This window comes from Podarcis cretensis (assembly GCF_951804945.1).
Source record: "Podarcis cretensis genome assembly, chromosome: 6".
NCBI classification, from domain to species: Eukaryota; Metazoa; Chordata; class Lepidosauria; order Squamata; family Lacertidae; genus Podarcis; species Podarcis cretensis.
Window position 1 is genome coordinate 91,582,975 of NC_137175.1, and position 25,806 is coordinate 91,608,780.

Consider the following 25,806-nt stretch of genomic DNA (forward strand, 5'->3'; position numbering starts at 1 on the left):
CCCTATCTGACTTACAGAAGACATCAGACGGCAACACTGTATGGGGAATTTTTTAATGTCTAATGTTTTACAATTTATGTGCTGTAAGCTCCCAAGTTTGCTCAGCAGGGTATAAATAATAAAATTATTATTAATTTATGTTGTTAATGTTCCCTGCGAGGTGGAAGATAAAATAAATGAAAACAGGAAGGGAATTCAGTGTTCAAAGCACTGCTCTCTCCCCTTTGACCTTTTCGTCACTCTACCCCGTGAATTCCCGCCGCCATGACACCAGAGGCAAGAGAGGCAGAAACCCTCCTGGCAGCTGAGTAGAATAAACACAGCTCCGTCAGGAGAATAAAGAGCGGAGCAATTTCCCCATCTCCTTTTCCCCATTTGTCTCGTAATTTCCACTCTTTTTAACGTGCTTTTTAAAAAAACCTTTTTAAATCTGAGGGCGGCCAACAGAAATCCTGACACGTATTACCTTCAAGGACCGAATAGCGGGGAGGGGGGGGGCGTGGAGGAGAGAAGGTGAGCAAGAAAACAAAAGGCTTCTCGGCAGCCGATTGGGCGTGACGTCAAGGGCAAGACGTAAACGCACGCACGCGCGAGCGAGGGAAAAAGCGGAACGACGCGAGCCGGGCCGCTGATTGGGCGTGACGTCATCCGAGGCGCCGGGCTGGGGTTTGTGCGCGCGTGCGCGAGGCGTTACCCGCCAAATTCAAACCGCCGAAGAGGAGGCGTCGGCTCGTCCGGGCTGGAAGAAGGGAGGCTTCAGCGCCGAGGTGGCGGCAAACAGACAGGCGAGGATAAAACGGCGACTTCATAGGCCTCCGGGTAGGAATGTTTTTCGGCAGGAGCCAGAAAGAGCCCCCCTCCCACCAAAACATGGATTATTATTATTATTAGTATTATTGTTATTGTTATAGCTCCCCACCGCGAACATAGTTTATTGCTGCTGCTGTTGTTATATTGGGTTTATTATTATTATTATTATTATTATTATTATTATTATTATTATTATTTATTTTATTTTGCTGCTGTTGTTATATTAGGTTTATTATTATTATTATTATTATTATTATTATTTATTTTGCTGCTGTTGTTATATTGGGTTTATTATTATTATTATTATTATTATTATTATTTTATTTTGCTGCTGTTGTTATATTGGGTTTATTATTAATATTATTATTATTATTATTTTATTTTGCTGCTGTTGTTATATTGGGTTTATTATTATTATTATTATTATTATTATTTTATTTTGCTGCTGTTGTTATATTGGGTTTATTATTATTATTATTATTATTTATTATTATTTTATTTTGCTTCTTATTATTCCAGTGAAGCTCTTTTTTCTTTTTTAAGTGTTTAATGGTGTTACAGTGCTGCTATGAAGCAGAACCATAGGATAACATTTAAACACAATTCCACTGCACTGCTTAAATGACACTACCTTGCTTTTTCTTTTTGTTGAACAAGGTTTATTATTATTACTCTGGTGGAACTTTTCTTTTTTAGGTGTTTAATGGTGTTACAGTGCTGCTATGAAGCAGAACCATAGGCTAACATTTAAACACAATTCCACTGCACTGCTTAAATGACGCTACCTTGTTTTTTGATTTTTGTTGAACAAAGTTTATTATTATTATTATTATTCCAGTGAAACTTTTCTTTTTCTTTATTAAGTGTTTAATGGTGTTAAAGTGCTGCTATGAAGCAGAACCATACGCTAACATTTAAACTCAATTCCATGACACTGCTAAATGAGGTTGCCTTGTTTTTGTTTTTGTTGCCCAGCCTTATCTAAACAAGTGGTGCTTCAGATTAAGAACAGTTTCAGGTTAAGTACGGACCTCCGGAACGAATTAAGTACTTAACCTGAGGTACCACGGTATTAGTTAAATTCACAGGCAGCTCTCGGTCCCAACATCGCAGCATAAAAATTCAAGAAAAGTAAAGAAACACACAACATGGGCGAAATAAGCAGGCGGGAGGGGAACCTTTAACCGCGCCCCCCCTCCCCAATAGCTCCCACTTCCAAGAACCCCTGAAATTAAAAATAAGCAATCACCTGTTCGGTATCAACCCCTTTGCACCCATACATTTCACAAAGGTTGGTGAGAGAATTTGGGCAGGGACTGCAGAAACTGGTTGTTGATTCCTCCCACCTCCCCACCTGGCAGCGGTTTAAAAGTTGTACTTGATTTTTTCTTTTTAGGGCAGACCGCCTTACAAAATGGATAACTGCACCTTTCCGAGGTACAGTGAGAATGACATCATCACGCACATCCGCAGCTGCTTGCTCACAGCAAACGAGGCCAAAACCTTCTCCAAGGGTGACTTATTTCCAAACGTCAAGGTAAGTGCTGTAAGAAAGTGGATTTATGGCACAGAATCAAAGTGCAGCACTGCGGTGGGTAAAATATGCATTTGATTTTTTTCCCCTGTGTACAGAGCCAGAATGAGTGAATTTAGCCAAAGTAGCTGTTTGCATGTAAATATGTCGCTTTAACTCAGCGCTATGGTAGCGTAGCATATGACTGTATGGCAAAACAGACCCAGCTCAGGGGGTGGAATTGTAGAATTGTAGAGTTGGAACTGACCGCGAGTGTCATCTTGTCCAACCCCCTGGAATGCAGGAATCTCAACTAAAGCAGCCGTGGCAGCTGGCCATCCACCCTCTGCTTAAGAGCCTCCAAGGAAGGAGTTAAGCAACTTCTTAAAGAGTCCATTCCTCTGTTGAATAGCTCTTATTTTCTGAAAGACCTCCCTGGTGTTTAGTTGGAATCTCCTTTCTTGTTACAGTGGTGCCTCGCAAGACGAAATTAATCTGTTCCGTGAGGCTCTTCGTCTAGCGGTTTTTTCGTCTTGCGAAGCAAGCCCATTGACAGCTTAGCGGATTAGCGCTATTAGCGGTTTAGCGGCTTTTAGCGGATCAGCTGATAAGCGGCTTAGCGGCTTAGGAAAGGGGGGGGGAAAGGGGGAAAAACCCGCAGGAACTCGCAAGACATTTCGTCTTGCGAAGCAAGCCCATAGGGAAATTCGTTTTGCGAAGCGCCTCCAAAATGGAAAACCCTTTCGTCTAGCGGGTTTTCTGTATTGCAAGGCGTTCGTCTTGCGGGGCACCACTGTACTTGAATCTCTTTGTTTGTGTTCTAGCCTCTGGATCAGGGAAAAAATAAGCTTGCTCCATCTTCCATATGGCTAGAGTAATATCAATGAGATGCAGCAAGTATTGGACTGGCACCCACAAACCCGCTCCCCACGCTTCAGGGAGGAGTTTCGAAGCATTTTGTTCTGTGTTTAACCTTAGCTTGTTGCATCATCTGGACCAACAAACTGGTTAATGTTAATACTTGCTACTTGAAAACTGTGGATTACCAAGCTGACTTCCAACTAGCCGTAGTTAAGATCTGTGGCTGTTTTTATAATTTCTTATGTTCTATTTTTGTACTGGTCATGAGGGTGAAGTGTGAACCTGAGGCTTCCTGTAGCTCATTCCCCATGGTTTAGTGTGGCATTCAAATGTTGCTATTGTGCAGAAACATACTATTATTAATTTATGCATTTGTTAAAAAATTGCCTCTGGCAGTGGAAAGCGAAATAAATAAAATCTAAACTTAGTCTGGTTTGCCATGGCAAATAAAATTTTGCCTCTTCTTAGCCTGAAGTGCTGCAGATGATCTTTATGAGAGCCTTGCAAGTTGTGTATGGAATCCGCCTGGAACACTTTTACATGGTAAGTATTTAAACAAGACATGGGGGAAAAGTGCAATGAATCCAGAGTATAATGGAACCGTAGTTATTTTTAGTGGAGAGTTTGGGGCACCTTAAAAAACAACAAATTTATTTGCTATATTTGCCAGTCGTGGTAAACTATAAATCGTTGTTCAGCACTCACAAGCAAATTATGCCCATTTAGCCTCTCCTTTTTCACGGAGGAAAAGCAAGCCACAATCCGTGACATAGTGTTGCATCAAAACCAGGGATCATTGTTTATTGGGATCCACACTAGGGCTTTCTGTGGTGTGTGAATGCAGCCGTTGTTTGGCTTAGGCTGCAAGAAATAACATTAGGCCTTAAGGAGTCTTCAACATTCTTAGCCTATTACAGCAAACATGGCTTCCCCACTCAGAACAGTCAGTCATTTTCATAACGCAGGAGATAATGCTAATTTGAAGCTCTTCTGTATTTATGCAGGGTTATAGCAGACACGGGTTGCGCTGTGGTCTAAACCACTGAGCCTAGGGCTTGTCGATTGGAAGGTTGGCAGTTCAAATCCCTGCGACGGGGTGAGCTCCCAGCTCCTGCCAACCTATCAGTTTGAAAGCACGTCAAAGTGCAAGTAGATAAATAGGTACTGCTCCGGTGGGAAGGTAAACGACGTTTCCATGCGCTGCTCTGGTTTTGCCAGAAGCGGCTTAGTTTTTTGCGCCTTGGTGCCATGAACATCAGGACATCTCAGTAAACCAAAACCACAGGCTACATTTTATGGGTTAAAATTGGTCCACAACTTTATTGATTGCAAATGTCAGTGAGTTTGGCATGGCACTGGGTCAGTCACCATCCAGCAGGTGGGCTGGAGGGATACGAGGGGTCAAGGCTGAATCAAGGATTGACCCATGGCATACATCAAATGGATGCAACCCCCACAGTCTTACTGCGTTGTGTAGTGCTGTGGCCCTCAGCCCCTGCCTGGGCTTCTGTCCATAAGCCCCTTCCCTGGGATTCCTTTAATGGGATACCACCCCACCCCAGAAGGGGAAGCAGAGGCTCCCAGTTCCCCCTTTGCCAACAACTAGGAACCAACCCAAATGCCATATCTTCCAGTGTTGTGACGATGGCTGCAAAACCCAATTTGTCTGATGGGAGAAATTCCTGCCTGGACCCAAATATGGTGACAGTAATGACGACAGCACGGGACGCAGGTGGCGCTGTGGGTTAAAGCCTCAGCGCCTAGGGCTTGCCGATCGAAAGGTCGGCGGTTCGAATCCCTGCGGCGGGGTGCGCTCCCGCTGCTCGGTCCCAGCGCCTGCCAACCTAGCAGTTCGAAAGCACCCCCGGGTGCAAGTAGATAAATAGGGACCGCTTACCAGCGGGAAGGTAAACGGCGTTTCCGTGTGCGGCTCTGGCTCTGGCTCTGGCTCTGGCCAGAGCAGCGATGTCACGCTGGCCACGTGACCCGGAAGTGTCTCCGGACAGCGCTGGCCCCTGGCCTCTTAAGTGAGATGGGCGCACAACCCCAGAGTCTGGCAAGACTGGCCCGTACGGGCAGGGGTACCTTTACCTTTACCTTAATGACCGCAGCAAAGTCCATAAAGGTAACAAGGCAATTGAAAAACAGAACATTACAGTGGTGCCTCGCAAGACGAAATTAATCCGTTCTGCGAGTCTCTTCGTCTTGCGGTTTTTTCGTCTTGCGAAGCACGGCTATTAGCGGCTTAGCGGCTATTAACGGCTTAGCGGCTTTAAGAAAAAGGAAACAAACTCACAAGAACTCGCAAGACGTTTTGTCTTGCGAAGCAAGCCCATAGGGAAATTCGTCTTGCGGAACGACTCAAAAAACGGAAAACTCTTTCGTCTTGCGCGTTTTTCGTCTTGCGAGGCATTCGTCTTGCGAGGTACCACTGTATAAACCATGAATATAGGTCCTGAGCGAAGGCCATTCTGGCTTTTAAATGCTGGGAGTCCTGAAGACTCCTGAGAATCAGCCTCAGGCCCACATGCTCTGTCTGCACATGATTGGACAAATCACAGGCAGGAATTCTGAATTCCAGCAGCCACCAGGAGAGGGGAATTTGTCTCCTGTTGGTTACCGGAAGCAAGACCCACAGTGGTATGGCAGATGGTGGCAGTAAAGGCACTGATGTGTTACCCCTGGAGGGGGTGAGCAGATAATAATACTACGAAAAGAAATTTTTCAGATTTGTCTGAAGAATTAAGTAAAGAAATTGCATCTCTTTACTGATTCTGTTTACTGATTCCTAGATGCCAGTGTCCTTTGAAACTCCATATCCCCAGATTTTTGATGGCTTCCTGCCAATAGCGAATCTCTTTACTAACATGTGAGTATGCTGAAATCACATTCTGTACACTCATTTTTATCATTTGAAATGGATCTGTGAATATATTTTGTACGGTTTGATTCAATTTTTTTCATTGTGTTCATCTTTTATTCTAGTAAGACATTAAATTTGTTGCAGGTTTTGTGAGTTCAGGTACAGATATTGTGGCTTTGCCTGGGTTATGGAGCTGCCTGGCTCAGGAGATCTATCTAGCCCCTCCTGATGCTTTTAAAAAAACTTTTCTTTGTTCCAGCAGGCTGGGGCTGTTGAGTTTTTAATAGCTTAATGATCCTTCGTCCTCAGTGTGTTTTTAATCTGTTGTGCCCATCTCTTGCTTTTATTGCACTGTTTTCATGACTCATTTTTGTAATTTTAAATTTTCTTGAAGCTACATTGGGCGTTGTAATAGTGAGGGAAGAGCATTTTCTCAAATACATAAATGTATTTTCTCAGATACATAAATCTTGTGTAACGGCTGATCTTGTTCTGCTAAAATTGCAAGCCGAGTTCAAAGTTCTACTCAGCCGGGCTTTGCACCACAGCTTTTTCAAGTGCTTTGTCACATGCAGTGTGTTTCATAGAGTTAAGCCCATGCTTCTGCTAGATATCTTTATTTTAAAAACAACAACAAATTTTAATTCTTCGGATTCAGAGCGCTAAGATAAAATCTGCAATCCTAAACATGTTTACTAGGGAGTAACCCCATTAAAAGATCTGTCAGGTTCTAATCGTTTGCCCTAATAATAAGTTTATAAGTATATGTTGAGTCTGTTTTAAAAATGCTTAATGTTTTGTACAATTGACAGGGAACGCTTTTTTCCGCTCTGCCGTGTCAACGACTTCCAGATTGCTGACCTTCTAAATCCAAGTAAGCTTTTAATGTCTCTTGTGTCTTCTAATGTGTTGTGTCTTGAACAATTCTCAGTTTCATCTTGAGGGAATTGCCACCGAGGGCTCACTGGTTGCAGTTTGGTTGGGATTCTGTTTCGCAATCGCAGTGTTCCCCCACAGCAACGGTTCGTCTGGGGGAATTGTTTTCTGCTGCTCCAGAGAAGCAGACACGGAGCAATGGCTCCAAACTACAAGAAAGAAGATTCCACCTAAACATTAGGAAGAACTTCCTGACAATAAGAGCTGTTCGACAGTGGAATTTGCTGCCAAGGAGTGTGGTGGAGTCTCCTTCTTTGGAGGTCTTTAAGCAGAGGCTTGACAACCATATGTCAGGAGTGCTCTGATGGTGTTTCCTGCTTGGCAGGGGGTTGGACTCGATGGCCCTTGTGGTCTCTTCCAACTCTGATTCTATGACCCTACCTGCCCGCAGACTGTCTGGCCAGAGTGGTGCATGCTCTAATTATCTCTTGCTTGGAAAATCACCCAGAGATCAACACTAGTAGATCCTGATCAATCTCTGCAATAAACAATATGGCTCTTTTTGCACTTAACACCAAGCCAAAACCAGGGTTTTACACAAATGCACAAGTTCCCACAAATAAGAACGGCACTTATGCATTCTGCCCCCGCAGTAAGGTTAGCAAGATTGCATGATAATAGTTAAAACTCACCCACCCCACCTCCCACAATTTTAGGCTGTTGAATTGGGATACTGGGAGCGGCGGGAGTTGTGATGAATTTTTGTATGAAAGTTCTGTTTTCTGGTTCTTATTGCAGTTTCCAACAACAGCATTAGGATAAAGTCTGAAAAAACAATAGCAGAACTACATGTACAGTTCCTGAAAATATTCCATTAGACATGCTGTGGCCAGCTCAAAGGGGATCTCTTTTCTGAAACTTTACGATTAACTCCCTTGATTGTACCCCGCACATGATATTCATGGCTTCCAGAGTTTCTACGTATCATTTGTATGTGGTAGATTGCATCTATTGTGGGTTTAAACTTCAGGCGGCTTTTTGAATTTGAAAAATTGTATGCCCCATATGTCTTACAAAAGCATTTCCTTTTATGTTGCTCTTCCAGAAGCCAAGAGGACAGCTCGTTTTTTGAGTGGCCTCATTAACTTCCTTTTCTTCCGTGACTCGCGTCGTGAGGTCTACCTGGAAATCCAGAGCACGTTTGTAAGATTAATTACAGGGTTTGGGGTTTCGAGACTTTGCATGTCACAACACAAAGATCACTCCATAGTATCATTTCATAGAATCATATACTAGTACTGACAAAATGAAGCTGTGGGCAATAGGATATATGCAGTATTTCAGTTTCTTTTGAATAAAGGTCAGTTTGGCAGAAAGTGGGACAGCAGGAGGCAAGATAAAAATATCCCAGTTTAGAAAGTTGATCCTACTTCCTTTAGTTTGCCTAACTCCCTACCAGCTCTTTGTTCTACAGGACACCTCAAATCTTCCTTTCAGCAGCAACTATGAGAAACAGTGGGTGGTGGAGGCATGGGTTTCAAGAAAAGGCAGGTCAAGGAAGGGAAGAAGATTCCGACAGAGATAGGAGGGGTAATAGGTGACAGCAGAAAGGGACATCAGAGGCAAAGTTTAGGAACTTGGTGGTTATGGCGTAGGAAGCCAAGGGAGATACAGGATTGCCAGGTGGGTTCTTGTTCTTTTGGAATGCCACCTATTTATTTATTTATTGCCAGAACTAAGAGAAAAATCCACACCTAATGAAATTATTCTCTTTTAAACAACCTTTTAGTTAAGATACAGGACTCTGGATATAAAGATTAACAAGTGTGGCAAAACCCAAAAGGCAGTGAGGGAAGGATATGGGGATCTGAATTTCACAGACTGATGATTATCCAGTTGGTTCTCTCTCAGAACAGGAGGAGAAGATCCAATGTGAGTTCTCACATCAGTCACCTGGTGGCATATCACAGGTGAAACTGATGGTGCTCCTGAGTCCCTCTGCTACCAGCGCTGCTTTCAACATCGGGCTGCTGGTAGCAGAGGAACTCGGCGGTGGTTTCACCTGCAATGTACCGCTGGGGGTGCAATGTACATGCAAGCTGGAGAGGTACGGGGCTCGCTCAGCTGGGGGACGGGAAGCCTCTCACAACTGGGGAGTTGTGCCTTGCAAACAAGCTGTGTTGTTCCAGCGGCGAGGCACTGGGGTGAAAAGTGCCTTGGCTTCCGTGGTGAGAGCTGAGGCAGTTTCACCCCGCACCTTGCAAGCTGGGGCCAATGCAGCTTGTTGTTTCAACATTGCAACATATTGCCAGACCACAATCTTTGGCTGGTGATGCATTCCGATGTTGAAAACCAGACATCCCCCAGCCCTAGTTGGCAACAGAAGTTTCTCCCCAGTTCTTGAACCTAGAGGTACCGCACTGCAGGGCCTTTCATTTACTTCTTCCTCCGCGTGCTTCTGCTAAATATGCCTACCAGGATGTGGTCTGAAGCGAAGTGGGTCTGGGTGCAGGAGGTGCCCATGTACATGAATGTCTGGGAACTCCTTGCAGGCCACCTTGGGTCCCATGGTGGAAGAAAGGCAGTGTATATAAATGTAAGAAAGTGAATAAATCTTTCCCCCACCTGCCTTGCCTTCAGACAATCAGTCCTCTTACCATCAGGGTGAAGGAATAACGTGTGGTAAGTTTGGAATTCCAATCCAGTCAGACTGGAACACCTTACTTTTGTAGCAGCAGCAGCAGCAGCGACTCCCTGTATGGAAAGTGCTCCTATTTCCACTGTGGAAGTTAGGAAGAGCCACTCATGTTTTTGACTCCCCCCAGCATGATAGGCCTCTAGGTTAATGAACCTTGCAGACAGTCATCACTCTATATGACATTCAACTGTCTTCAGAAAGTCGTGGAATCTTGAGTCTGTAAAGTACAGTACTATAGGCTAAAAACAGTCCCTGCTTCAGTGGGACCTAAGCACAGGCCCAGGTAATATGCAAGTTCTTTGGCCTGTAAGATCAAACTGTTTTGTAGACCCAAGTGTACATTTTGAGTTGCATGCAATGTAAACCGGTTTTTTTTTTTCTTTCAGAAATCAGCTGTGGAAAAAGAGCAGCGACTTCAAACAGCAATTCAGGAGGCAACATTGAAGTTGGAGAAACTTGAGTAAGTCAACTAAGGGTTGGATACCTCACTTTAAAGCAGGGGTCAGCCAATTTTTTCAGCAGGGGGCCGGTCCACTGTCCCTCAAACCTTGTGTGGGGCCGGACTATATTTTGAAAAAGGAATGAATTCCTATGCCCCGCAAATAACCCAGAGATGCATTTTAAATAAAAGCACACATTTTACTCATGTAAAAACACCAGGCAGGCCCCACAAATAACCCAGAGATGCATTTTAAATAAAAGGACACATTCTACTCATGTAAAAACACTCTGATTCCCGGATGGTCCGTGGGCTGGATTTAGAAGACGATTGGGCCGGATCTGGCCCTCGGGCCTTAGTTTGCCTACCTGTGCTTTAAAGCAACCTTTGGAATTTAAGGGACAGTTCCTAGGGCTCCAGAGTATGGAAATACATGAATTACGCCTTAAGACATGCATGCCTTTCCATACAATCTGTAGTCTTACTTGGAACTGGCAAGAATAAACAGTGCTTACCTGTCCTCTGTGCAATCTCTTCCTGCATTCTCCTAGGGCTGGGCGCTACCAGTTTCCAACTTTGTGATGTATCCCCAGCCAAACATTGCAATATTGTGATGTTGAAAAGCAGAGGGAGGAATGAGCCGTATTGGCTAAGGCACCGGAGGGAAACCACCTCATTTCCCTAGGTGGGAACGGCAGCTAAAGGAGGAACAAATTGCATCCGTCCTGGTGCCTCACAGGGCCAGGGCCAATGCAGCTCGTTCCTCCCACTACATTTTAACATCCCGCTGCATATAAAGCCATGCTAGTTCGATGTGCCAACTAACCTTAGATGGAATTATTCAGTGCTGAACATTAATTCCAGCGTGCCAATGCATTCTTGAACCTACAAACTTTAAGGAAATTGTAACTCTCTTTTTCTCTGGTAGGGAGTAACAGACAGCAAGTTCAGGGGGTGCTGTCAGATTGAATCATTTTACCTTTCTCCCACAGAAGTCCCCCTGCCTACAGGAGAGTAAAGTAAAGCCTAATCTCCAGCTCACTTTTGGACTGTTCTGTTTTCTCCTTGTGCATAAATACTTCTGTCTTCTAAGTGGGAGGGAATTTATATGCAATATCAAAGGAATCTGCAGGCAGAGGGCTGCTGACCATGCTTATAGGTTACCGTGCTAGCAAGCACTGGGACCTATGCTTTTAAACTTGTTATGACCTAGAGTTACGAGTGAACAGTGACATGACCAAGTTTGCTGATGATACTAAATTGTAGGTAAAGGTAAAGGGACCCCTGACCATTAGGTCCAGTTGTGGCCGACTCTGGGGTTGCGGCGCTCATCTCGCTTTACTGGCCGAGGGAGCCGGCGTACAGCTTCCGGGTCATGTGGCCAGCATGACTAAGCCGCTTCTGCAGAAACCAGAGCAGCGCATGGAAACACCATTTACCTACCCACCAGAGCAGTACCTATTTGTCTACTTGTACTTTGATGTGCTTTCGAACTGTTAGGTTGGCAGGAGCAGGGACCGAGCAATGGGAGCTCACCGCGTCTCAGGGATTCAAACCACCGACCTGATTGGCAAGTCCTAGCTTCTGTGGTTTAACCCACAGCGCCATCCGCTTCCCAAAATTGGGACTAAATTGTACAGGGTCATTAAAAAGAAGAAGATGATTTTGAAGAGCTTCAAAACCTCTAAACTGAGTGAATGGGTGATGGTGGTAATAATACTACTACTAATAATATTTTTTTTATTTATACCCTGCCCATCTCGCTGGTTTTCCCCAGCTACTCTGGGCGGCTCACAGCATATATAAAGCACAATAAAATAACAAACATTAAAAACTTCCCTAGAGAGGGCTGCCTTCAGATATCTGCTAAAAGTTCTGTAGTTCTTTATCTCCTTGACATCTGACGGGAGGGAGTTCCACAGGGAGGGTGCCACTACCAAGAAGACTGGACAGCTCATATGCAGTAGGACTACATTTGGTTTAGACAAGTCTTTTAAGCAAATCTATCTGAGAGACGTTAGTTGAGAGAATGCTTCACGTTTATACACTTAAAAATAAATCCTAAATTTAGCAGCATCCTGTATGTTGTGAAAATTGGGGGTGAATCCAGTGAAGTCATTGCACTTGTGAACTTCAGCTCACCCACCAGAACACCCCCTCTCTTCCTACATCGCTCTCCCTGCCACCAGATATAGGGAATGGGCAAGGGAAAGCTCAGCTGCATGCAGAGCCTTTGGTGGGATACTGCTCTTGAGATTGACCCAGAAACTCCAGCGGGTGCAGAATGCCGCGGCGAGACTCCTTACGGGGTCCTCGCTGCGAGATCACATTCACCCGGTGCTATACCAGCTGCACTGGCTCCCGGTGGAGTACAGGATCAGGTTTAAGGTGCTGGTTTTAACCTTTAAAGCCCTATACGGCCTAGGACCCTCGTACCTACGGGACCGCCTCTCCTGGTATGTCCCACGTAGGAACTTACGGTCTTCAAACAAAAACATCCTGAAGGTCCCAGGCCACAGAGAGGTTATGCTGGCCTCAACTAGAGCCAGGGCTTTTTCGGCTGTGGCTCCAATCTGGTGGAACATTCTGTCACAAGAGACTAGGGCCCTGCGGGACTTGACACCTTTCCGCAGGGCCTGCAAGACAGAGCTGTTCCACCAGGCCTTTGCTCAGGGCACAGCCTGACTCCCTTCTTTGGCAATCTTCACAGAACTTTAGCCCTAATGGTTGCCATCAATTTAAGTTGAATTAATTTTAATGAAATTATTTTAGAATGTTGTATTATTTTATTGTTGTTAGCCGCCCTGAGCCCAGATATAAATAAAAATTATTATTATTATTATTATTATTATTATTATTATTATTATTATTATTCTGTATGTGCAGTACTGTTCCTGCAGATCAAGAGGCAGAGTTTAAGGAGCTCTCTCAGGATATTCAAGAGCTGGAGCAAAAACTGAACCATGAATATCGGCAGAAAACGGTGTGTGTTTTTTCTTACAGAAGTCAGCAGGGGATCCAAAGTTGCTTTGCTATTAAAATTTGCTATTAAATAATTTTTCTTCAGTTTTTGTCTTTGCTGGAGAGTGTTGAACGCCTTGTCCTTTAAATTTCTCTTGTTACCATTTGTGGAACATTAAAGTCAATGGCATGAGTGGTTGCCTCTCTTTTTTGGGGGTGCATTTGGAATTTTAAGATGATGGGCACCAGTCCCAAAATGGTTGTTGCTAGGGGTGCGGCTGAGCAAAATGGTTGCCACCTCCAAAATAACTGAAAAGGAGATGGGAACATAAAATGGTTCAAATACGGAAAAATCTATTCACTTTTTTTAACAAAATATGTTTGAAAAATCTTGCTTCTTTTCCGCGGTCTTGCTCATTATGCTGTGCTGCTGTAGATAAGAGCAAGAAAATAAAAGATAGTTGATTCCAGGAATAATTCTGAATTACTAGAGCCAGCCATAGAAACATGCTGGCATCTCTCATTTGAGTGGGGGCTTATGACAGCCCTGTGCAGAAGCAATATGAGAGAGAGAACGAGACCAGCTTATTTGCATTGGGCATCTATCTACTGCCATTATTTTCATCTATGGTCCTGTGGGTATGTTATTCCCCTAGCTTTCTACAAAACGGCTCTATAATCTGAAGGACGACATGTGAGGTAAAAGTCTTAGGTTCTTCTAGAGTTCAGAGTGAGCCCCTTCGAATTTCATTTCTTAACTAGCAAAAGTGATTGTTCTTTCGTACTAGGCTATTTTGCAAGAACAGATCTCCCAGAAGAAAACAGAAGTTGCAGAAAAAGCACAGAAGCTGGTAAGTGGAGCTCAGTGGGGAGCTGGAATGGTAGTCTTGAAGAAATAGCAGCATATGTTTATCTCCAACTAGCTATATTTGATATGGGAATCCTTAGTTTTAGAATAGTCTTAAGAAATGCCTGTCACTGAAATTTTCATTTGAGAGGTTTTTGTTATTGGTTACCATCAGCAACTTACGACAACAAATTTGCTGAAAAATGGAGTAAATTCTGTCCTTTGTTGTTTAGTCGTGTCCGACTCTTCGTGACCCCATGGACCAGAGCACACCAGGCACTCCTGTCTTCCACTGCCTCCCGCAGTTTGGTCAGACTCATGTTTGTAGCTTCGAGAACACTGTCCAACCATCTCGTCCTCTGTCGTCCCCTTCTCCTTGTGCCCTCCATCTTTCCCAACATCAGGGTCTTTTCCAGGGAGTCTTCTCTTCTCATGAGGTGGCCAAAGTACTGGAGCCTCAGCTTCAGGATCTGTCCTTCCAGTGAGCACTCAGGGCTGATTTCCTTCAGAATGGAGAGGTTTGATCTTCTTGCAGTCCATAGGACTCTCAAATTCTGTCCTAAGCATTTACAAATTTTCATTCCCCCCCCCCCCCCAATATTCATGTGATGCTTGTGATAGAGCAGTAACAAAACAACAAAAAATCTATGGTTACGTGAAACGTACTCGATAAACACACAAGACGTAATTGGCTGTACTTTTGAATAAATAAAGTATACTATTCATTGTATCAAATTGTTACCGTATTTTTCCTTCTATAACACGCAGATTTTTTTCTCCTAAAAAGGAAGGGGAAATGTCCGTGCGTGTTATTGAGCGAATGTGTGGTCCCTGGAGCCAAATGGTGCAAGGGGAGGCAAAAAAAAGCAGGCAAAAATCAAATCGCGCGTCTCCTAGAAGGGAAATCTGAAAAGAGGAAGCGGCTGCTTTCCGGCATTCTGCCTCAGGGTCTTACTGCCCACCCACCTCTGTTTCCTTGCTGTGTTTGCTCAAACGGAACAAAGAGCAGGGAAAGCCCCTCCCCTCCAGGCAAGCAGAGGGGAAAGCTGAAAACATGCAGGAGGGAGAGAGAGAGAGAGAGAGAGAGCACGAGCTGGCTGGCTTGGGTGGGTAGGTGAGGGAAAACTTTTGCCTTCCTTTCCTCCCTCCTCCCGTTATACCCCTCTCCTGCATTCTTAGCCAGCTGCTTCTCTGCACACCCTTCTCCTGCTCCTTGTCCCTTCTGTGTTTTTCCTTCCCTCCCCACTTAAAATGTGGTTAAAAAGCATGGATCCACATGGATCCTCAGGATCTTTGCATTGGGTCAGCCCAAATTCACCATCAGATCACATAGCATGTCCATGGCTACAGCCTGCCCCCCCAAAACCACGCACCCACTGTTGTCTGGGGCTGCAGTGGTGCAAAAACGTGGTTAAAAAGCATGGATCTACATGGATCTTCAGGATCTTTGCATTCAGTCACCCCAAATTCACCATCAGATCACATAGCATGTCCATGGTTAAAGCCTGCCCCCCAAAAATCACGCACCATCTGTTGCCTGGGGCTGCAATGGTGCAAAAACGTGGTTACAAAACATGGATCCACATGGATCCTCAGGATCTTTGCATTCAGTCACCCCAAATACACCATCAGATCACATAGCATGTCCATGGCTACAGCCTGCCCCCCCAAAAGCACGCACCCACTGTTGCCTGGGGCTGCAATGGTGCAAAAACGTGGTTAAAAAGCATGGATCTACATGGATCCTCAGGATCTTTGCATTGGGTCAGCCCAAATTCAGCATCAGAGCACATAGCATGTCCATGGCTACAGCCTGCCCCCCAAAAATCACGCACCCACTGTTGCCTGGGGCTGCAATGGTGCAAAAACGTGGTTAGAAAGCATGGATCCACAGGGATTCTCAGGATTTTTGCATTGGGTCACCCCAAATTCACCATCAGATCACATGTCTGTGGCCACAGCATGAAGCACAGAAATGATACATCCACTGTTTCATTCAGAATGTTTTTTTCCCTTGTTTTCCTCCTCTGAAAACGATGTGCGTGTTATGGTCAGGTGCGTGTTATAGAGCGAAAAATACGGTAATTTCAACGGAAGTCTCATAAAGTTCAACGAAAAAAGCAGAAGACCCAGTGGATCAGTTCATTCTCTAATCAGTTCATGCATAAAGTCCATACATGTATAAGTGTCTATTTCCTGGAGTCCAATAATCCATCAAGCCCACATCATTTACCCTTTCTTCATCATCTAGAAATTTTTGTGGATGAATCAAGAATTAAAGTGTGTCTTTATAAGTAACGCACAGATAGAAATTCTTTGTTAGAGAATGAACTGATCCACTGGGTCGTCTACTTTTTTCGTTGAACTTTGTGACTTCCGTTGAAATTTACAGTTTGATACAATGAATAGTATACTTTATCTATTCAAAAGTACAGCCAGTTACGTCTTGTGTGTTTATTGTGATAGAGCAGTAACATGGCTCATCCCCCAGACAAAGCGTAGCAGCAAAGAGAGGAATCTTGGTAGAAATCTTACCACCGTGCCAGCAGGAGATCCAGTTGTACCAGAAAAAAATGTTTGGCATTAAGCCACACGTTTCATCTCTAGACAATGTGCTCTCAACATTCCACAAGTCCTGAAATATCTCATGATTTTGGTTTCTACTTTCGTTCTTCTGAGTGACCCAGGTTCACATGAGGTAGTTTTGTGCCTGATTTATAGCAGCAGCCTTTTTAATCTAGGAGGTTATATTTTAAACTAGCATGTGATCATGGACACTGCAATGCCAATACCTTTTATTAGTTTGTAAAGTAAAACGTTGGTAAACTCTGTATTCAGCTGTTTACAATTCTTTATAGTGTTGAATAGTGTCTCCTCTACTTTAAGGCAGAATTACCTGCATGCTGCTCTTTGTAGAACAGGTTCCAAAGTTTGGAAATTCAGAAATGGCTGCATGTTGCACTCCTTGTGCTGTGCACGGAAATGAAAGCCTTGACGACTTTAATCAAGTGAAATGGCTTTGTTCTGTTTTGAAAGCAAGAAAAGTCTAATCGTCACTAACTTCAGTCCAGTAAAAGATGTGTTTCAAAACAGTTGTTCAATATCTAATTTAAACCTGTGGTAACATTAAGAATATTTATATTCTTTGTTAATTAGAATGAGCAAAAACTAACCCTATGTAATCTAAAAGAAGAACAAAAACAACTAAAGTCCAAAATTGCAGATGATCCAGAGGAGCTGGCTACTCGTAAAGAACAACTCCAGCAGACTGTGCAAAAACTCAAGAAAGACAAGGTGAGTCATCTTTTTCCCCTTTGTATTTTATATATCAGCAACAATTAAACCTGCTGGACAAGTGAGCAAAAACAACTTGTTGTATGCTTCACATGCAGAAAATCTTCCTTTTCTGCCTTATGATTGCTTATCTGTATGATTGCATCAGAGGAGGAATTGAATGCTTTTTCTGCACCCTTCGGAAAACGTATACAGTGGTGCCTCGCAAGACGAAAAGAATCCGTTCCGCGAGTCTCTTCGTCTAGCTGTTTTTTCGTCTTGCGAAGCAACCCTATTAGCAGATTAGCGCTATTAGCGGCTTAGAAAAAGGGGGGGGGAGTGAAAAAAATCGCAAGACTCGCAAGACGTTTTCGTCTTGCGAGGCAAGCCCATAGGGAAATTCGTCTTGCGAAGCACCTCGAAAAACGGAAAACCCTTTCGTCTAACGGGTTTTTCGTCTTGCGAGGCATTCGTCTTGCGGGGCACCACTGTAATAGAATATCTACCTAGAATATCTAGAATGCTGATGCGTTTTTATAGCTTATTGCTGTTTTAATTTTTTGAATCTTTTAATGGCGTTTGCTAATAATTTCACTTTGTTCTTTTCCCTCATATATAAAAATTTTATTAAATAAATAATAAATGCATACAAATCCTTCAGAAAATTTTGCTAGGTTCTTGAAAGTGGCCAGGTATGGTAGGTTTTCTGAAAAATGTTGCTATACAAAGTGCATGGGGTGCTAAAATTCTGCTCAATTTTTCAAAAATTTATAAAGCAAGAAGTGATTAAGAAGTATGAAAGCTACAGAGACCTGGTAGAAATCTTACCACCGTGCCAGCAGGAGATCCAGTTGTACCAGAAAAAAATGGAAACCCAAGTAGCCAATGTGGCTAAACTGTCAAATATAATAGCAGAGGTATGTATTACAAATTTCTCTCCTTTACATTTTCGCTATGGAACTGTTGTTAAATCTATTTTTTTGGCATTAGCACAACTCTGAGGTTAATTCCTGGTAGGTTCCTGGTATCAAGATGGAGGACTGGATGGGGAAATGAGAAAAATAAGATCCATCATATGGCAGTCCCTGTGTATGTGCAGAAGAAGGGCAAAGTCAAAAAGGGTCTGTGGACTTAGGGCAATCTTTGCAGCACACAGCCATATATTTCTGACATAAGAAAATAAGGAGAACCTGCTGGGCCGGCAACCTTCTCACAGTGGCCAACCCTGTGCTTATGAAATGTCCTGAAGCAGAACCAGAGTGCAGCAGTGCTCTCCCCTCTTGCGCTTCTCTGGTATTCAGATGTAGAATGCAAGTGGCTTGCTGATCAGGAGGTCAGCAATTCGAAACCTAGCGACGGGGTGAGCTCCCGTTGCTCTGTCCCAGTTCCTGCCAGCCTAGCAGTTTGAGAGAGCACCAGTGCAAGTAGATAAATAGGTACCACTGTGGCGGGAAGGTAAACAGCGTTTCTGTACGCTCTGGTTTCCGTCACGGTGTCCCGTTGCGCCAGAAGCGGTTTGGTCATGCTGGCCATATGACCCAGAAAGCTGTCTGTGGACAAATGCCGGCTCCCTCGGCCTGAAAGTGAGATGAGCACCGCAACCCCATAGCCGCCTTTGACTGGGCTTAAGTGTCCAGGGGTCCTTTACCTTTGCCTTTTCCTTATTTGGATGCCTTTGAGACTAGGAGGTAGAACTTGGTCATTGTAGCTAGTAGTCATTGATAGGCTTGTCCTCTTTGATTTTGTCTTTTAAAGCCATCTAAGTTAGTGACCATCACTACATATTGTGGGAGCAAATGTAGTTTTGATGAAGCGTTGTGCAAAAGTACTTCCTTTTGACTTTCTTGGATCTTCCAACATTCAGTTTAATTAATGCCCCCATAATTCTAGTATTATGTCGGGATTCAACCTCAATCCATTGACCGCCATCCCTCCTCCTACCACATCTAGAAACTGACACAGGACTTTCACTGCCTTCACTGGTTTCAATTTAAATGAGAGGTTGAGCTGAGTATCATCTGCATACTGGTCCAGCCCATAATGGTCCCTCATCACCCTGTGACAAATGGGGTGCTTCAGGTTGTCCTGGGCCTGTTGTTGTACAACGTCTTTATAAACGACTTGGACAAAGGAATTATGCACATGGGGCCCTCATCAAATTTGCAGATGACACCAAACTGGGAGGGGTAGCTAATGCCGCAGAAGACCTTAACAGACTGGAGAACTAGGCCCAAACTAGCAAAATGAATTTCAATAGGGATAAAGGTTCTATAGTTAGGCGGGAAGAACCAGATGCACAAATGTAAGACAGGGGAGTAGTACATGTGAAAAGGATCTAGGGGTCTTAGACCACAAGCTTAACCTGAGTCAACAATGTGATGTAGCAGCAAAAAAAAAGGCTGGCGTTGTTACAGGCTGCATCAACAGAAGTATAGCGTCCAGATCGAGAGGAGCAAATTCCACTCTGTTCTTCCTTGATCAGACCACACCTAGAGTACTGTGTCCAGTTCTGGGCATCACAATTTAAGAAGGATATTGACAAGCTGGAGCATGTGGAAAGGAAAGACGAAGGCTTTTGAGTGACGGTTGAGGGAATTGGGTATGTTCAGCCTTGCATAATAGGAGATATGATAGCCATCTTCAAATATCTCAAGGGCTGTCACATGGAAGATGGAAAAGGCTTGTTTTCCCCTGCTCCAGAGGGTAGGATCCGAACTAATGGGTTCAGGTTACAAGGAAGAAGAGTCCAACTAAACCTCAGGGAGAACTTCCTGACAATAAGAGCTATTCAACAGTGGAACGGTCTGAGGAGGTCGTGGACTCCTTCCTTGCAGGTTTTTAAGCAGTGGTTGGACGGCCATCTGTCATGGATGGTTTAGTTGAGATTTCTGCATTGCAGGGGGTTGGTCTAGATGACCCTTGCGTCCCCTTCCAGCTCTACTGTTCTGTGATCAGAGCGTCTACATTAGCTAAGCTTATTACTATAGAGGCATTTTTCCTCTGCCTGAGAATAAGAAATGTTAATGTAATTGGGAACTAACATTTCTACTGTGGCTCTCCACCAAAGTCAGTTTAGCTGGGGGAGAATTATTCCCCTCTTACCTCCAGCAAGACAAGAAATATTTCTGCGCAATGAACTGTGCTATTTTTGCTGATTTGACCATATAAAGCTTGGCTTATATCTCTGATGTGAGTGGGGGCAGGTACGCTCATTTCTAAAAAAAAAACACAACCCCAAACATAATTCAGTAGCTCAACAATACTGTGAAGTGACTTTATATAACCGCTGTTTGTATTTTTTGCATATCAGATCCGAACCCTAGAGGACCAGATAGAGAGCAACAAAAGTGAATTAAAGAATGCCAAGATGGAGGAAATAACCTTGAGGAGACTAGTGACTGTTAAGCGGGAGAAACTCACCACTGCTGAAATCAAACTTAAAAAGACATGTGAGGATATTGAACAGCGCAAGCAAGCAATAACTCAGTAAGAATGAGTTAATATTTCTGTTCTTATTTTGCTTGGCATCTTAAAACATAATACAGTTTCAAAATTTGCATTCTGACAAAAGCATACATGTTTATGACACCCTTTGGGATGGGGTTGCGCTACTTTGTGAAGATAGTTTTGCTTCTGGCAGGTGGTTTGTCGCATTGCAAGTTGACTTTGAGCATATTCCTCATTTAAGGCTTCTTTCTTTCATTCTCTTGAAAAAGAGCCACAAAGGCTTGCTCGAAAGTCCGTTTGCCTTTCATGAATCTTTCATAATTTTCTGCCTCTTCTGGTTATCAAAAATCTCGAGACCTGTAGGGAATTTTTGTGCTTGTTTCCGAAAGAGATGCAACACATCTCTTGTTCGTTGGTTTGTTTCTTCTTTCTGCTGCAGCAGATTCATATGGCAACACTTGCCGCATCACAGTTCGAATCCCCTCCAAGGAATTAGGACTTTGACGCAGCTTAGCTCCTGAGTTACTTAGATTGCGAGGCCCTTTCTTATTTCTCCATCTCAGCCCTCAGGGCAGAAAGGGGATTGGAGGCTCAAGGTGAGCAGCAGGTCTTTGAGTAAATAAGCAAAAGTCTGTGGGACGCGGGTGGCACTGTGGGTTAAACCACAGAGCCTAGGACTTGCCGATCAGAAGGTCGGCGGTTCGAATCCCTTCGACGGGGTGAGCTCCTTTTGCTCGGTCCCTGCTCCTGCCAACCTAGCAGTTCAAAAGCACGTCAAGGTGCAAGTAGATAAATAGGTACCGCTCCGGCAGGAAGGTAAACGGCGTTTCCGTGCGCTGCTCTGGTTCGCCAGAATCGGCTTAGTCATGCTGGCCACATGACCCAGAAGCTGTACGCTGGCTCCCTTGGCCTATAGAGCAAGATGAGTTGGTCACGACCAGACCTATGTACAGTGGCACCTCTGGTTAAATACTTAATTCGTTCCGGAGGTCCGTTCTTAACCTGAAACTGTTCTTAACCTGAAGCACCACTTTAGCTAATGGGGCCTCCTGCTGCTGCCGCGCTGCTGAAGCACGATTTCTGTTCTCATCCTGAAGCATTATTTCTCGGTTAGCGGAGTCTGTAACCTGAAGCATATGTAACCTGAAGCATATGTAACCTGAAGCGTATGTAACCTGAGGTACCACTCTAATTGGTAAATTTGGGCAGTAGTGACAGGGAGAGCTCATGGAGGGACGGAATAGGAGAAGCAAGAATAATCCTTAGAACTGCTCTCCTTTGGAAAAAGGAGCTTTTTAAAAAAGATAGCTATGATAAAAAAATAAGGTAGCTCTATTGCCATGCCAATAGAACTGAATTCAAGCAAAACTTCTCCCAAAGTTATTTTCAAAACTTCAGAAACAATTGACATCGTTAGTAAACTCAGCTATATGTTTCATATTCTAAAATCCTCAATCCACTGTATTTTTTGTGAATGGAGTAATATTAATCTAGACCAGGGTTCCCCAAACTTGAGAAACTGCTCCAGCTGTTTTTGGACTACAACTCCCATCATTACTACCTAATAGAACTAGGAATAATGGGAATTGTAGTCCCAAAACAGCTGGAGAACCAAGTCTGGGAAACTGGTCTAAACATTCACGAGTAGAGAAACCCAGTTCTGCTTTTGTCTTATTTCAAAATAAAGCATGAAAAAAACCCCAGATGTAGTGAATCGCCAGTATGTGAACTGACATTTTCTGCTAGTGCAATTTTTATCTATGTGGTTTTATTTGCGATTAGTGCTACAATAACTAGTTAATTATTTTCTAGGTACTGCAACAAATTTCAGGAGAAGAGAGGAGCTGTCTGTGAGAAGTTAACAGCAACTCATGCAGAAATCAAGCAGCTCAAAAGTGCTATTCAGCAGCTAAATTACAATGCGGAGAAAGAGAAGTTGAAAGCTCAGGTGAGTGCAAAGATTAGACATGACGCCGACACATGCATAAGTGGAAGAGGTCAAACTTCACAGAAGCCAAGTGGGTAATAATAATAATAATAATTTTATTATTTATACCCCGCCCATCTGGTTGGGCCTCCCCAGCCACTCTGGGCGGCTTCCAAAAAAATATTAAAATACTATAATACATCAAACATTAAAAGCTTCCCTGAACAGGGCTGCCTTCAGATGTCTTCTAAAAGTCTGGTAGTTGTTTCTCCTTGACATCTGGTGGGAAGGCATTCCACAGGGTGGGTACCACTACCAAGAAGGCCCTCTGCCTGGTTCCCTGTAGCTTGGCTTCTTGCAGTGAGGGAACCGCCAGAAGGCCCTCGGTGCTGGACCTCAGTGTGTGGGTAGAACGGTGGGGGTGGAGACGCTCCTTCAGATATACTGGACCGAGGCTGTTTAGGGCTTTAAAGGTCAGCACCAACACTTTGAATTGTGCTCGGAAACGTGCTGGAAGCCAATGTAGATCATGCTGATGGTGCTTCTGCTGGTGAGAAGAGATACACACTAGTACTTAACGTGCGTGGATCCAGAGAGGAACCTGTGGAACATTTTTATAGAGGTTTCTTTCTGCTTGAAATCAACACATCCTCCTACACACACAACACACATGCCAATGGCCCTGAACATATTTAGGTTCCCAGTATAAAACATGTTCTCATTGCCTGTAAAGTTACAGGGAACCAGGCAGAGGGCCTTCTTGGTAGTGGCACCCGCCCTGTGGAATGCCTTCCGACTAGATGTCAAAGGGGAAAAAAAACTACCAGACGTTTAGAAGACATCTGAAGGCAGCACTGTTTAGGGAAGCTTTTAATGTTTGACGCATTGTTGTATTTTAATATTTTGTTGGAAGCCGCCCAGATGGGCGGGGTATAAATAATAAATTATTATTATTATTATTATTATTATTATTATTATTATTATTATTATTACTAATCCAAGATGGTAAAATGGTGGGTATGCTGGTAAAGCCTTTGCCAAGAAATATGACCGAGTTATGTGCTTAAAATTTTGGGACGTATCATTGAAGCACTAGGACCCAGCTCAGAAAGCGTGGTGCAGTTTGTATAGAATTCCATAATAAAGGTGAAGGTAAAGGACCCCTGACAGTTAAGTCCAGTCGCGAACAACTCTGGGGTTGCAGTGCTCATCTCATTTACTGGCCAAGGGAGCCAACATTTGCCCTCAGTTTTTCCGGGTCATGTGGCCAGCATGACTAAGCCGCTTCTGGCGAAACCAGAGCAGCGCACGGAAATGCCATTTACCTTCCTGCTGGAGGTATCTACCTATCTATTTGCATTGGCGTGCTATTGAACTGCTAGGTTAGCAGGAGCTGGGATTGAGCAATGGGAGCTCACCTTGTCGTGTAGATTCGAACCGCCGAGCTTCCAATCGGCAAGCCCTAGGCTTAGTGGTTTAGACCACAGCGCCACCCGCGTCCCAGAATAATGGCCAGCAACAAAATAATGGCCAGCAACAAAACACCGGCTGTCATTTATAGAGCTTTCCTATGCACCATGTGCTAAGGGTCATATAAAGTCCTTGCATGACCCTTGAATGGATGTGGCAGAGATGAGATGAGGCTGCAGATGATACCATTATATGAAATGCTTTGAAGACAGCAATCCAGTTTTGTGCTGCTCTGATGAGCTTAGCACATGTCAGAAATATGCTGTGCTTTATAGCAGAAGGTTATTGACACCTATAGGTTTGTCCAGCATCGCTTGTAACAAGTAACTCTACCTATCTCTCCCCCACCATGACCCCAAAAGGAGATTTGCCTTAGCCTGAGGGTTGGCTTGGATAAATACCATGAACTTCTGGCAAGTATAGTGGAAAAGACGACATCTGGAAGAGAAGAGAAGATCGCCGAGTTAACTAAACTGCTTTGAGTTCATATTTCTGCAACTGATTTGTACATATTTTGTTCTGTCTCGTTCATCTTTAAGGTTGTATTTCAGCCGCGCGTGAACAATGGTAAAATAAGCATTCTTTTGGCCTTGATTGGCGCGGGAGGGGAGCAAAACTAGACCTAGCTGGACCAACCAATAAATCCTGCTGGAGTGCTTTGTTCAGGCCATCTGTACTTTATTTCTGTTTGCTATTTCATTTTGTTCCTATGCTACAACCGTTCTAGCATTTGTAGATCTTTAGTGGTAGGCTTGGTCTTCTCTAAGGAACGGCTGTGCTGCGCAAACAGGCCATGTCCTTGATGTCAGAAAATGCAAGCTCCAGTTCATGTCAATTTCTGCTTTGGAGGCTTCCCACATCTTGAAAATGGAAGCATGTGATTTTGTCGCTACAACTGGGAACCATTATTTTTTTTAAAAAAATAAATGTATGCAATAAAGCTTAATACACATGGAGATAATCAGTTTTCTTTATTACAGTACAGTAAATCTGAAACCATTTCCCCCAATATTTTCTTGACGCACACACATGTTCACTATATCTGGTATAAGCCACGTCTTCCAAAGCAACTGCTCTACTCCAAACTTAAAAATGGAAAGTGTAATGCTGGTGGTCAACAAAAGAGGTTTAAGGACTCTCAAGGCAAATCTTAAAAAATGTAGTACTGACAATTGGGAAACACTGGCCTGCGAGTGCTCCAGTTGGAGAACAGCCTTTACCAAAGGTGTCATGGGCTTTGAAGACGCTTGAACTCAGGATGAAAGGGAGAAACGTGCTAAGAGGAAGGCATGCTTGGCAAACCCTCACCATGAACTCCCGCCTGGAAACCTATGTCCCCTCTGTGGAAGGACGTGTGGATCCAGAATTTGCTTCCTTGGTCTCTTATGGACTCACTGTTAAGACTGTATTCATGGAAGACAATCTTACTCAGCTACGAGTGATCGCCAAAGAAGAAAGCTGAGGTGGAGGAGGGCTTGCATGCATGTGGCAACGGGTGTGCCTTCCCACTGTTTGGAGGACACTGTTCGCTGCTTTGTGGAGAGAGATGGGTTAGGCTGCACACTTTCACAGCATTCACATGTAACACAGGGATGGGGTTGGGGGAATATAGGAGAGGGGGTTGCAGTGGTTATCCTATAAGGCTTGTGTTCCCCCTTACCTGTGTAGAGTGCTCTGTCCTAGCATTCCCAGGGGTTTGAGTGTGTTGGAGTCAACAAACGAGGTACCTGTTAGGATTCTAGGTTTCTCTCTGTTGTGACTGAGATCAGGCTATTCTGTGCAAGCTGCCCTTTCCCCAGACTGCTATCTCACCAGCCTTTT

At 43.9% G+C, this 25,806-nt stretch overlaps 1 protein-coding gene and 1 long non-coding RNA gene across 2 annotated transcripts in view; one reads left to right on the top strand and one right to left on the bottom strand.

The window, feature by feature from the left end:
• The window catches only part of LOC307218968, a 326,381-nt gene that overhangs the window by 79,422 nt on the left and 221,153 nt on the right, over positions 1-25,806 (bottom strand). The gene's annotated exons all lie outside the window — the stretch shown is intronic.
• On the top strand, positions 703-24,946 carry NUF2 (NUF2 component of NDC80 kinetochore complex). Its single transcript, XM_079981567.1, has 14 exons — positions 703-819; positions 2,207-2,347; positions 3,653-3,727; positions 5,977-6,053; positions 6,860-6,921; positions 8,029-8,126; positions 10,008-10,081; positions 12,947-13,043; positions 13,810-13,872; positions 17,025-17,162; positions 17,918-18,058; positions 20,452-20,627; positions 22,401-22,536; positions 24,348-24,946. The coding sequence occupies exons 2-14, from the start codon at positions 2,225-2,227 to the stop codon at positions 24,465-24,467; spliced, it is 1,380 nt and encodes a 459-aa protein (XP_079837693.1). The 5' UTR covers positions 703-819; positions 2,207-2,224; the 3' UTR covers positions 24,468-24,946.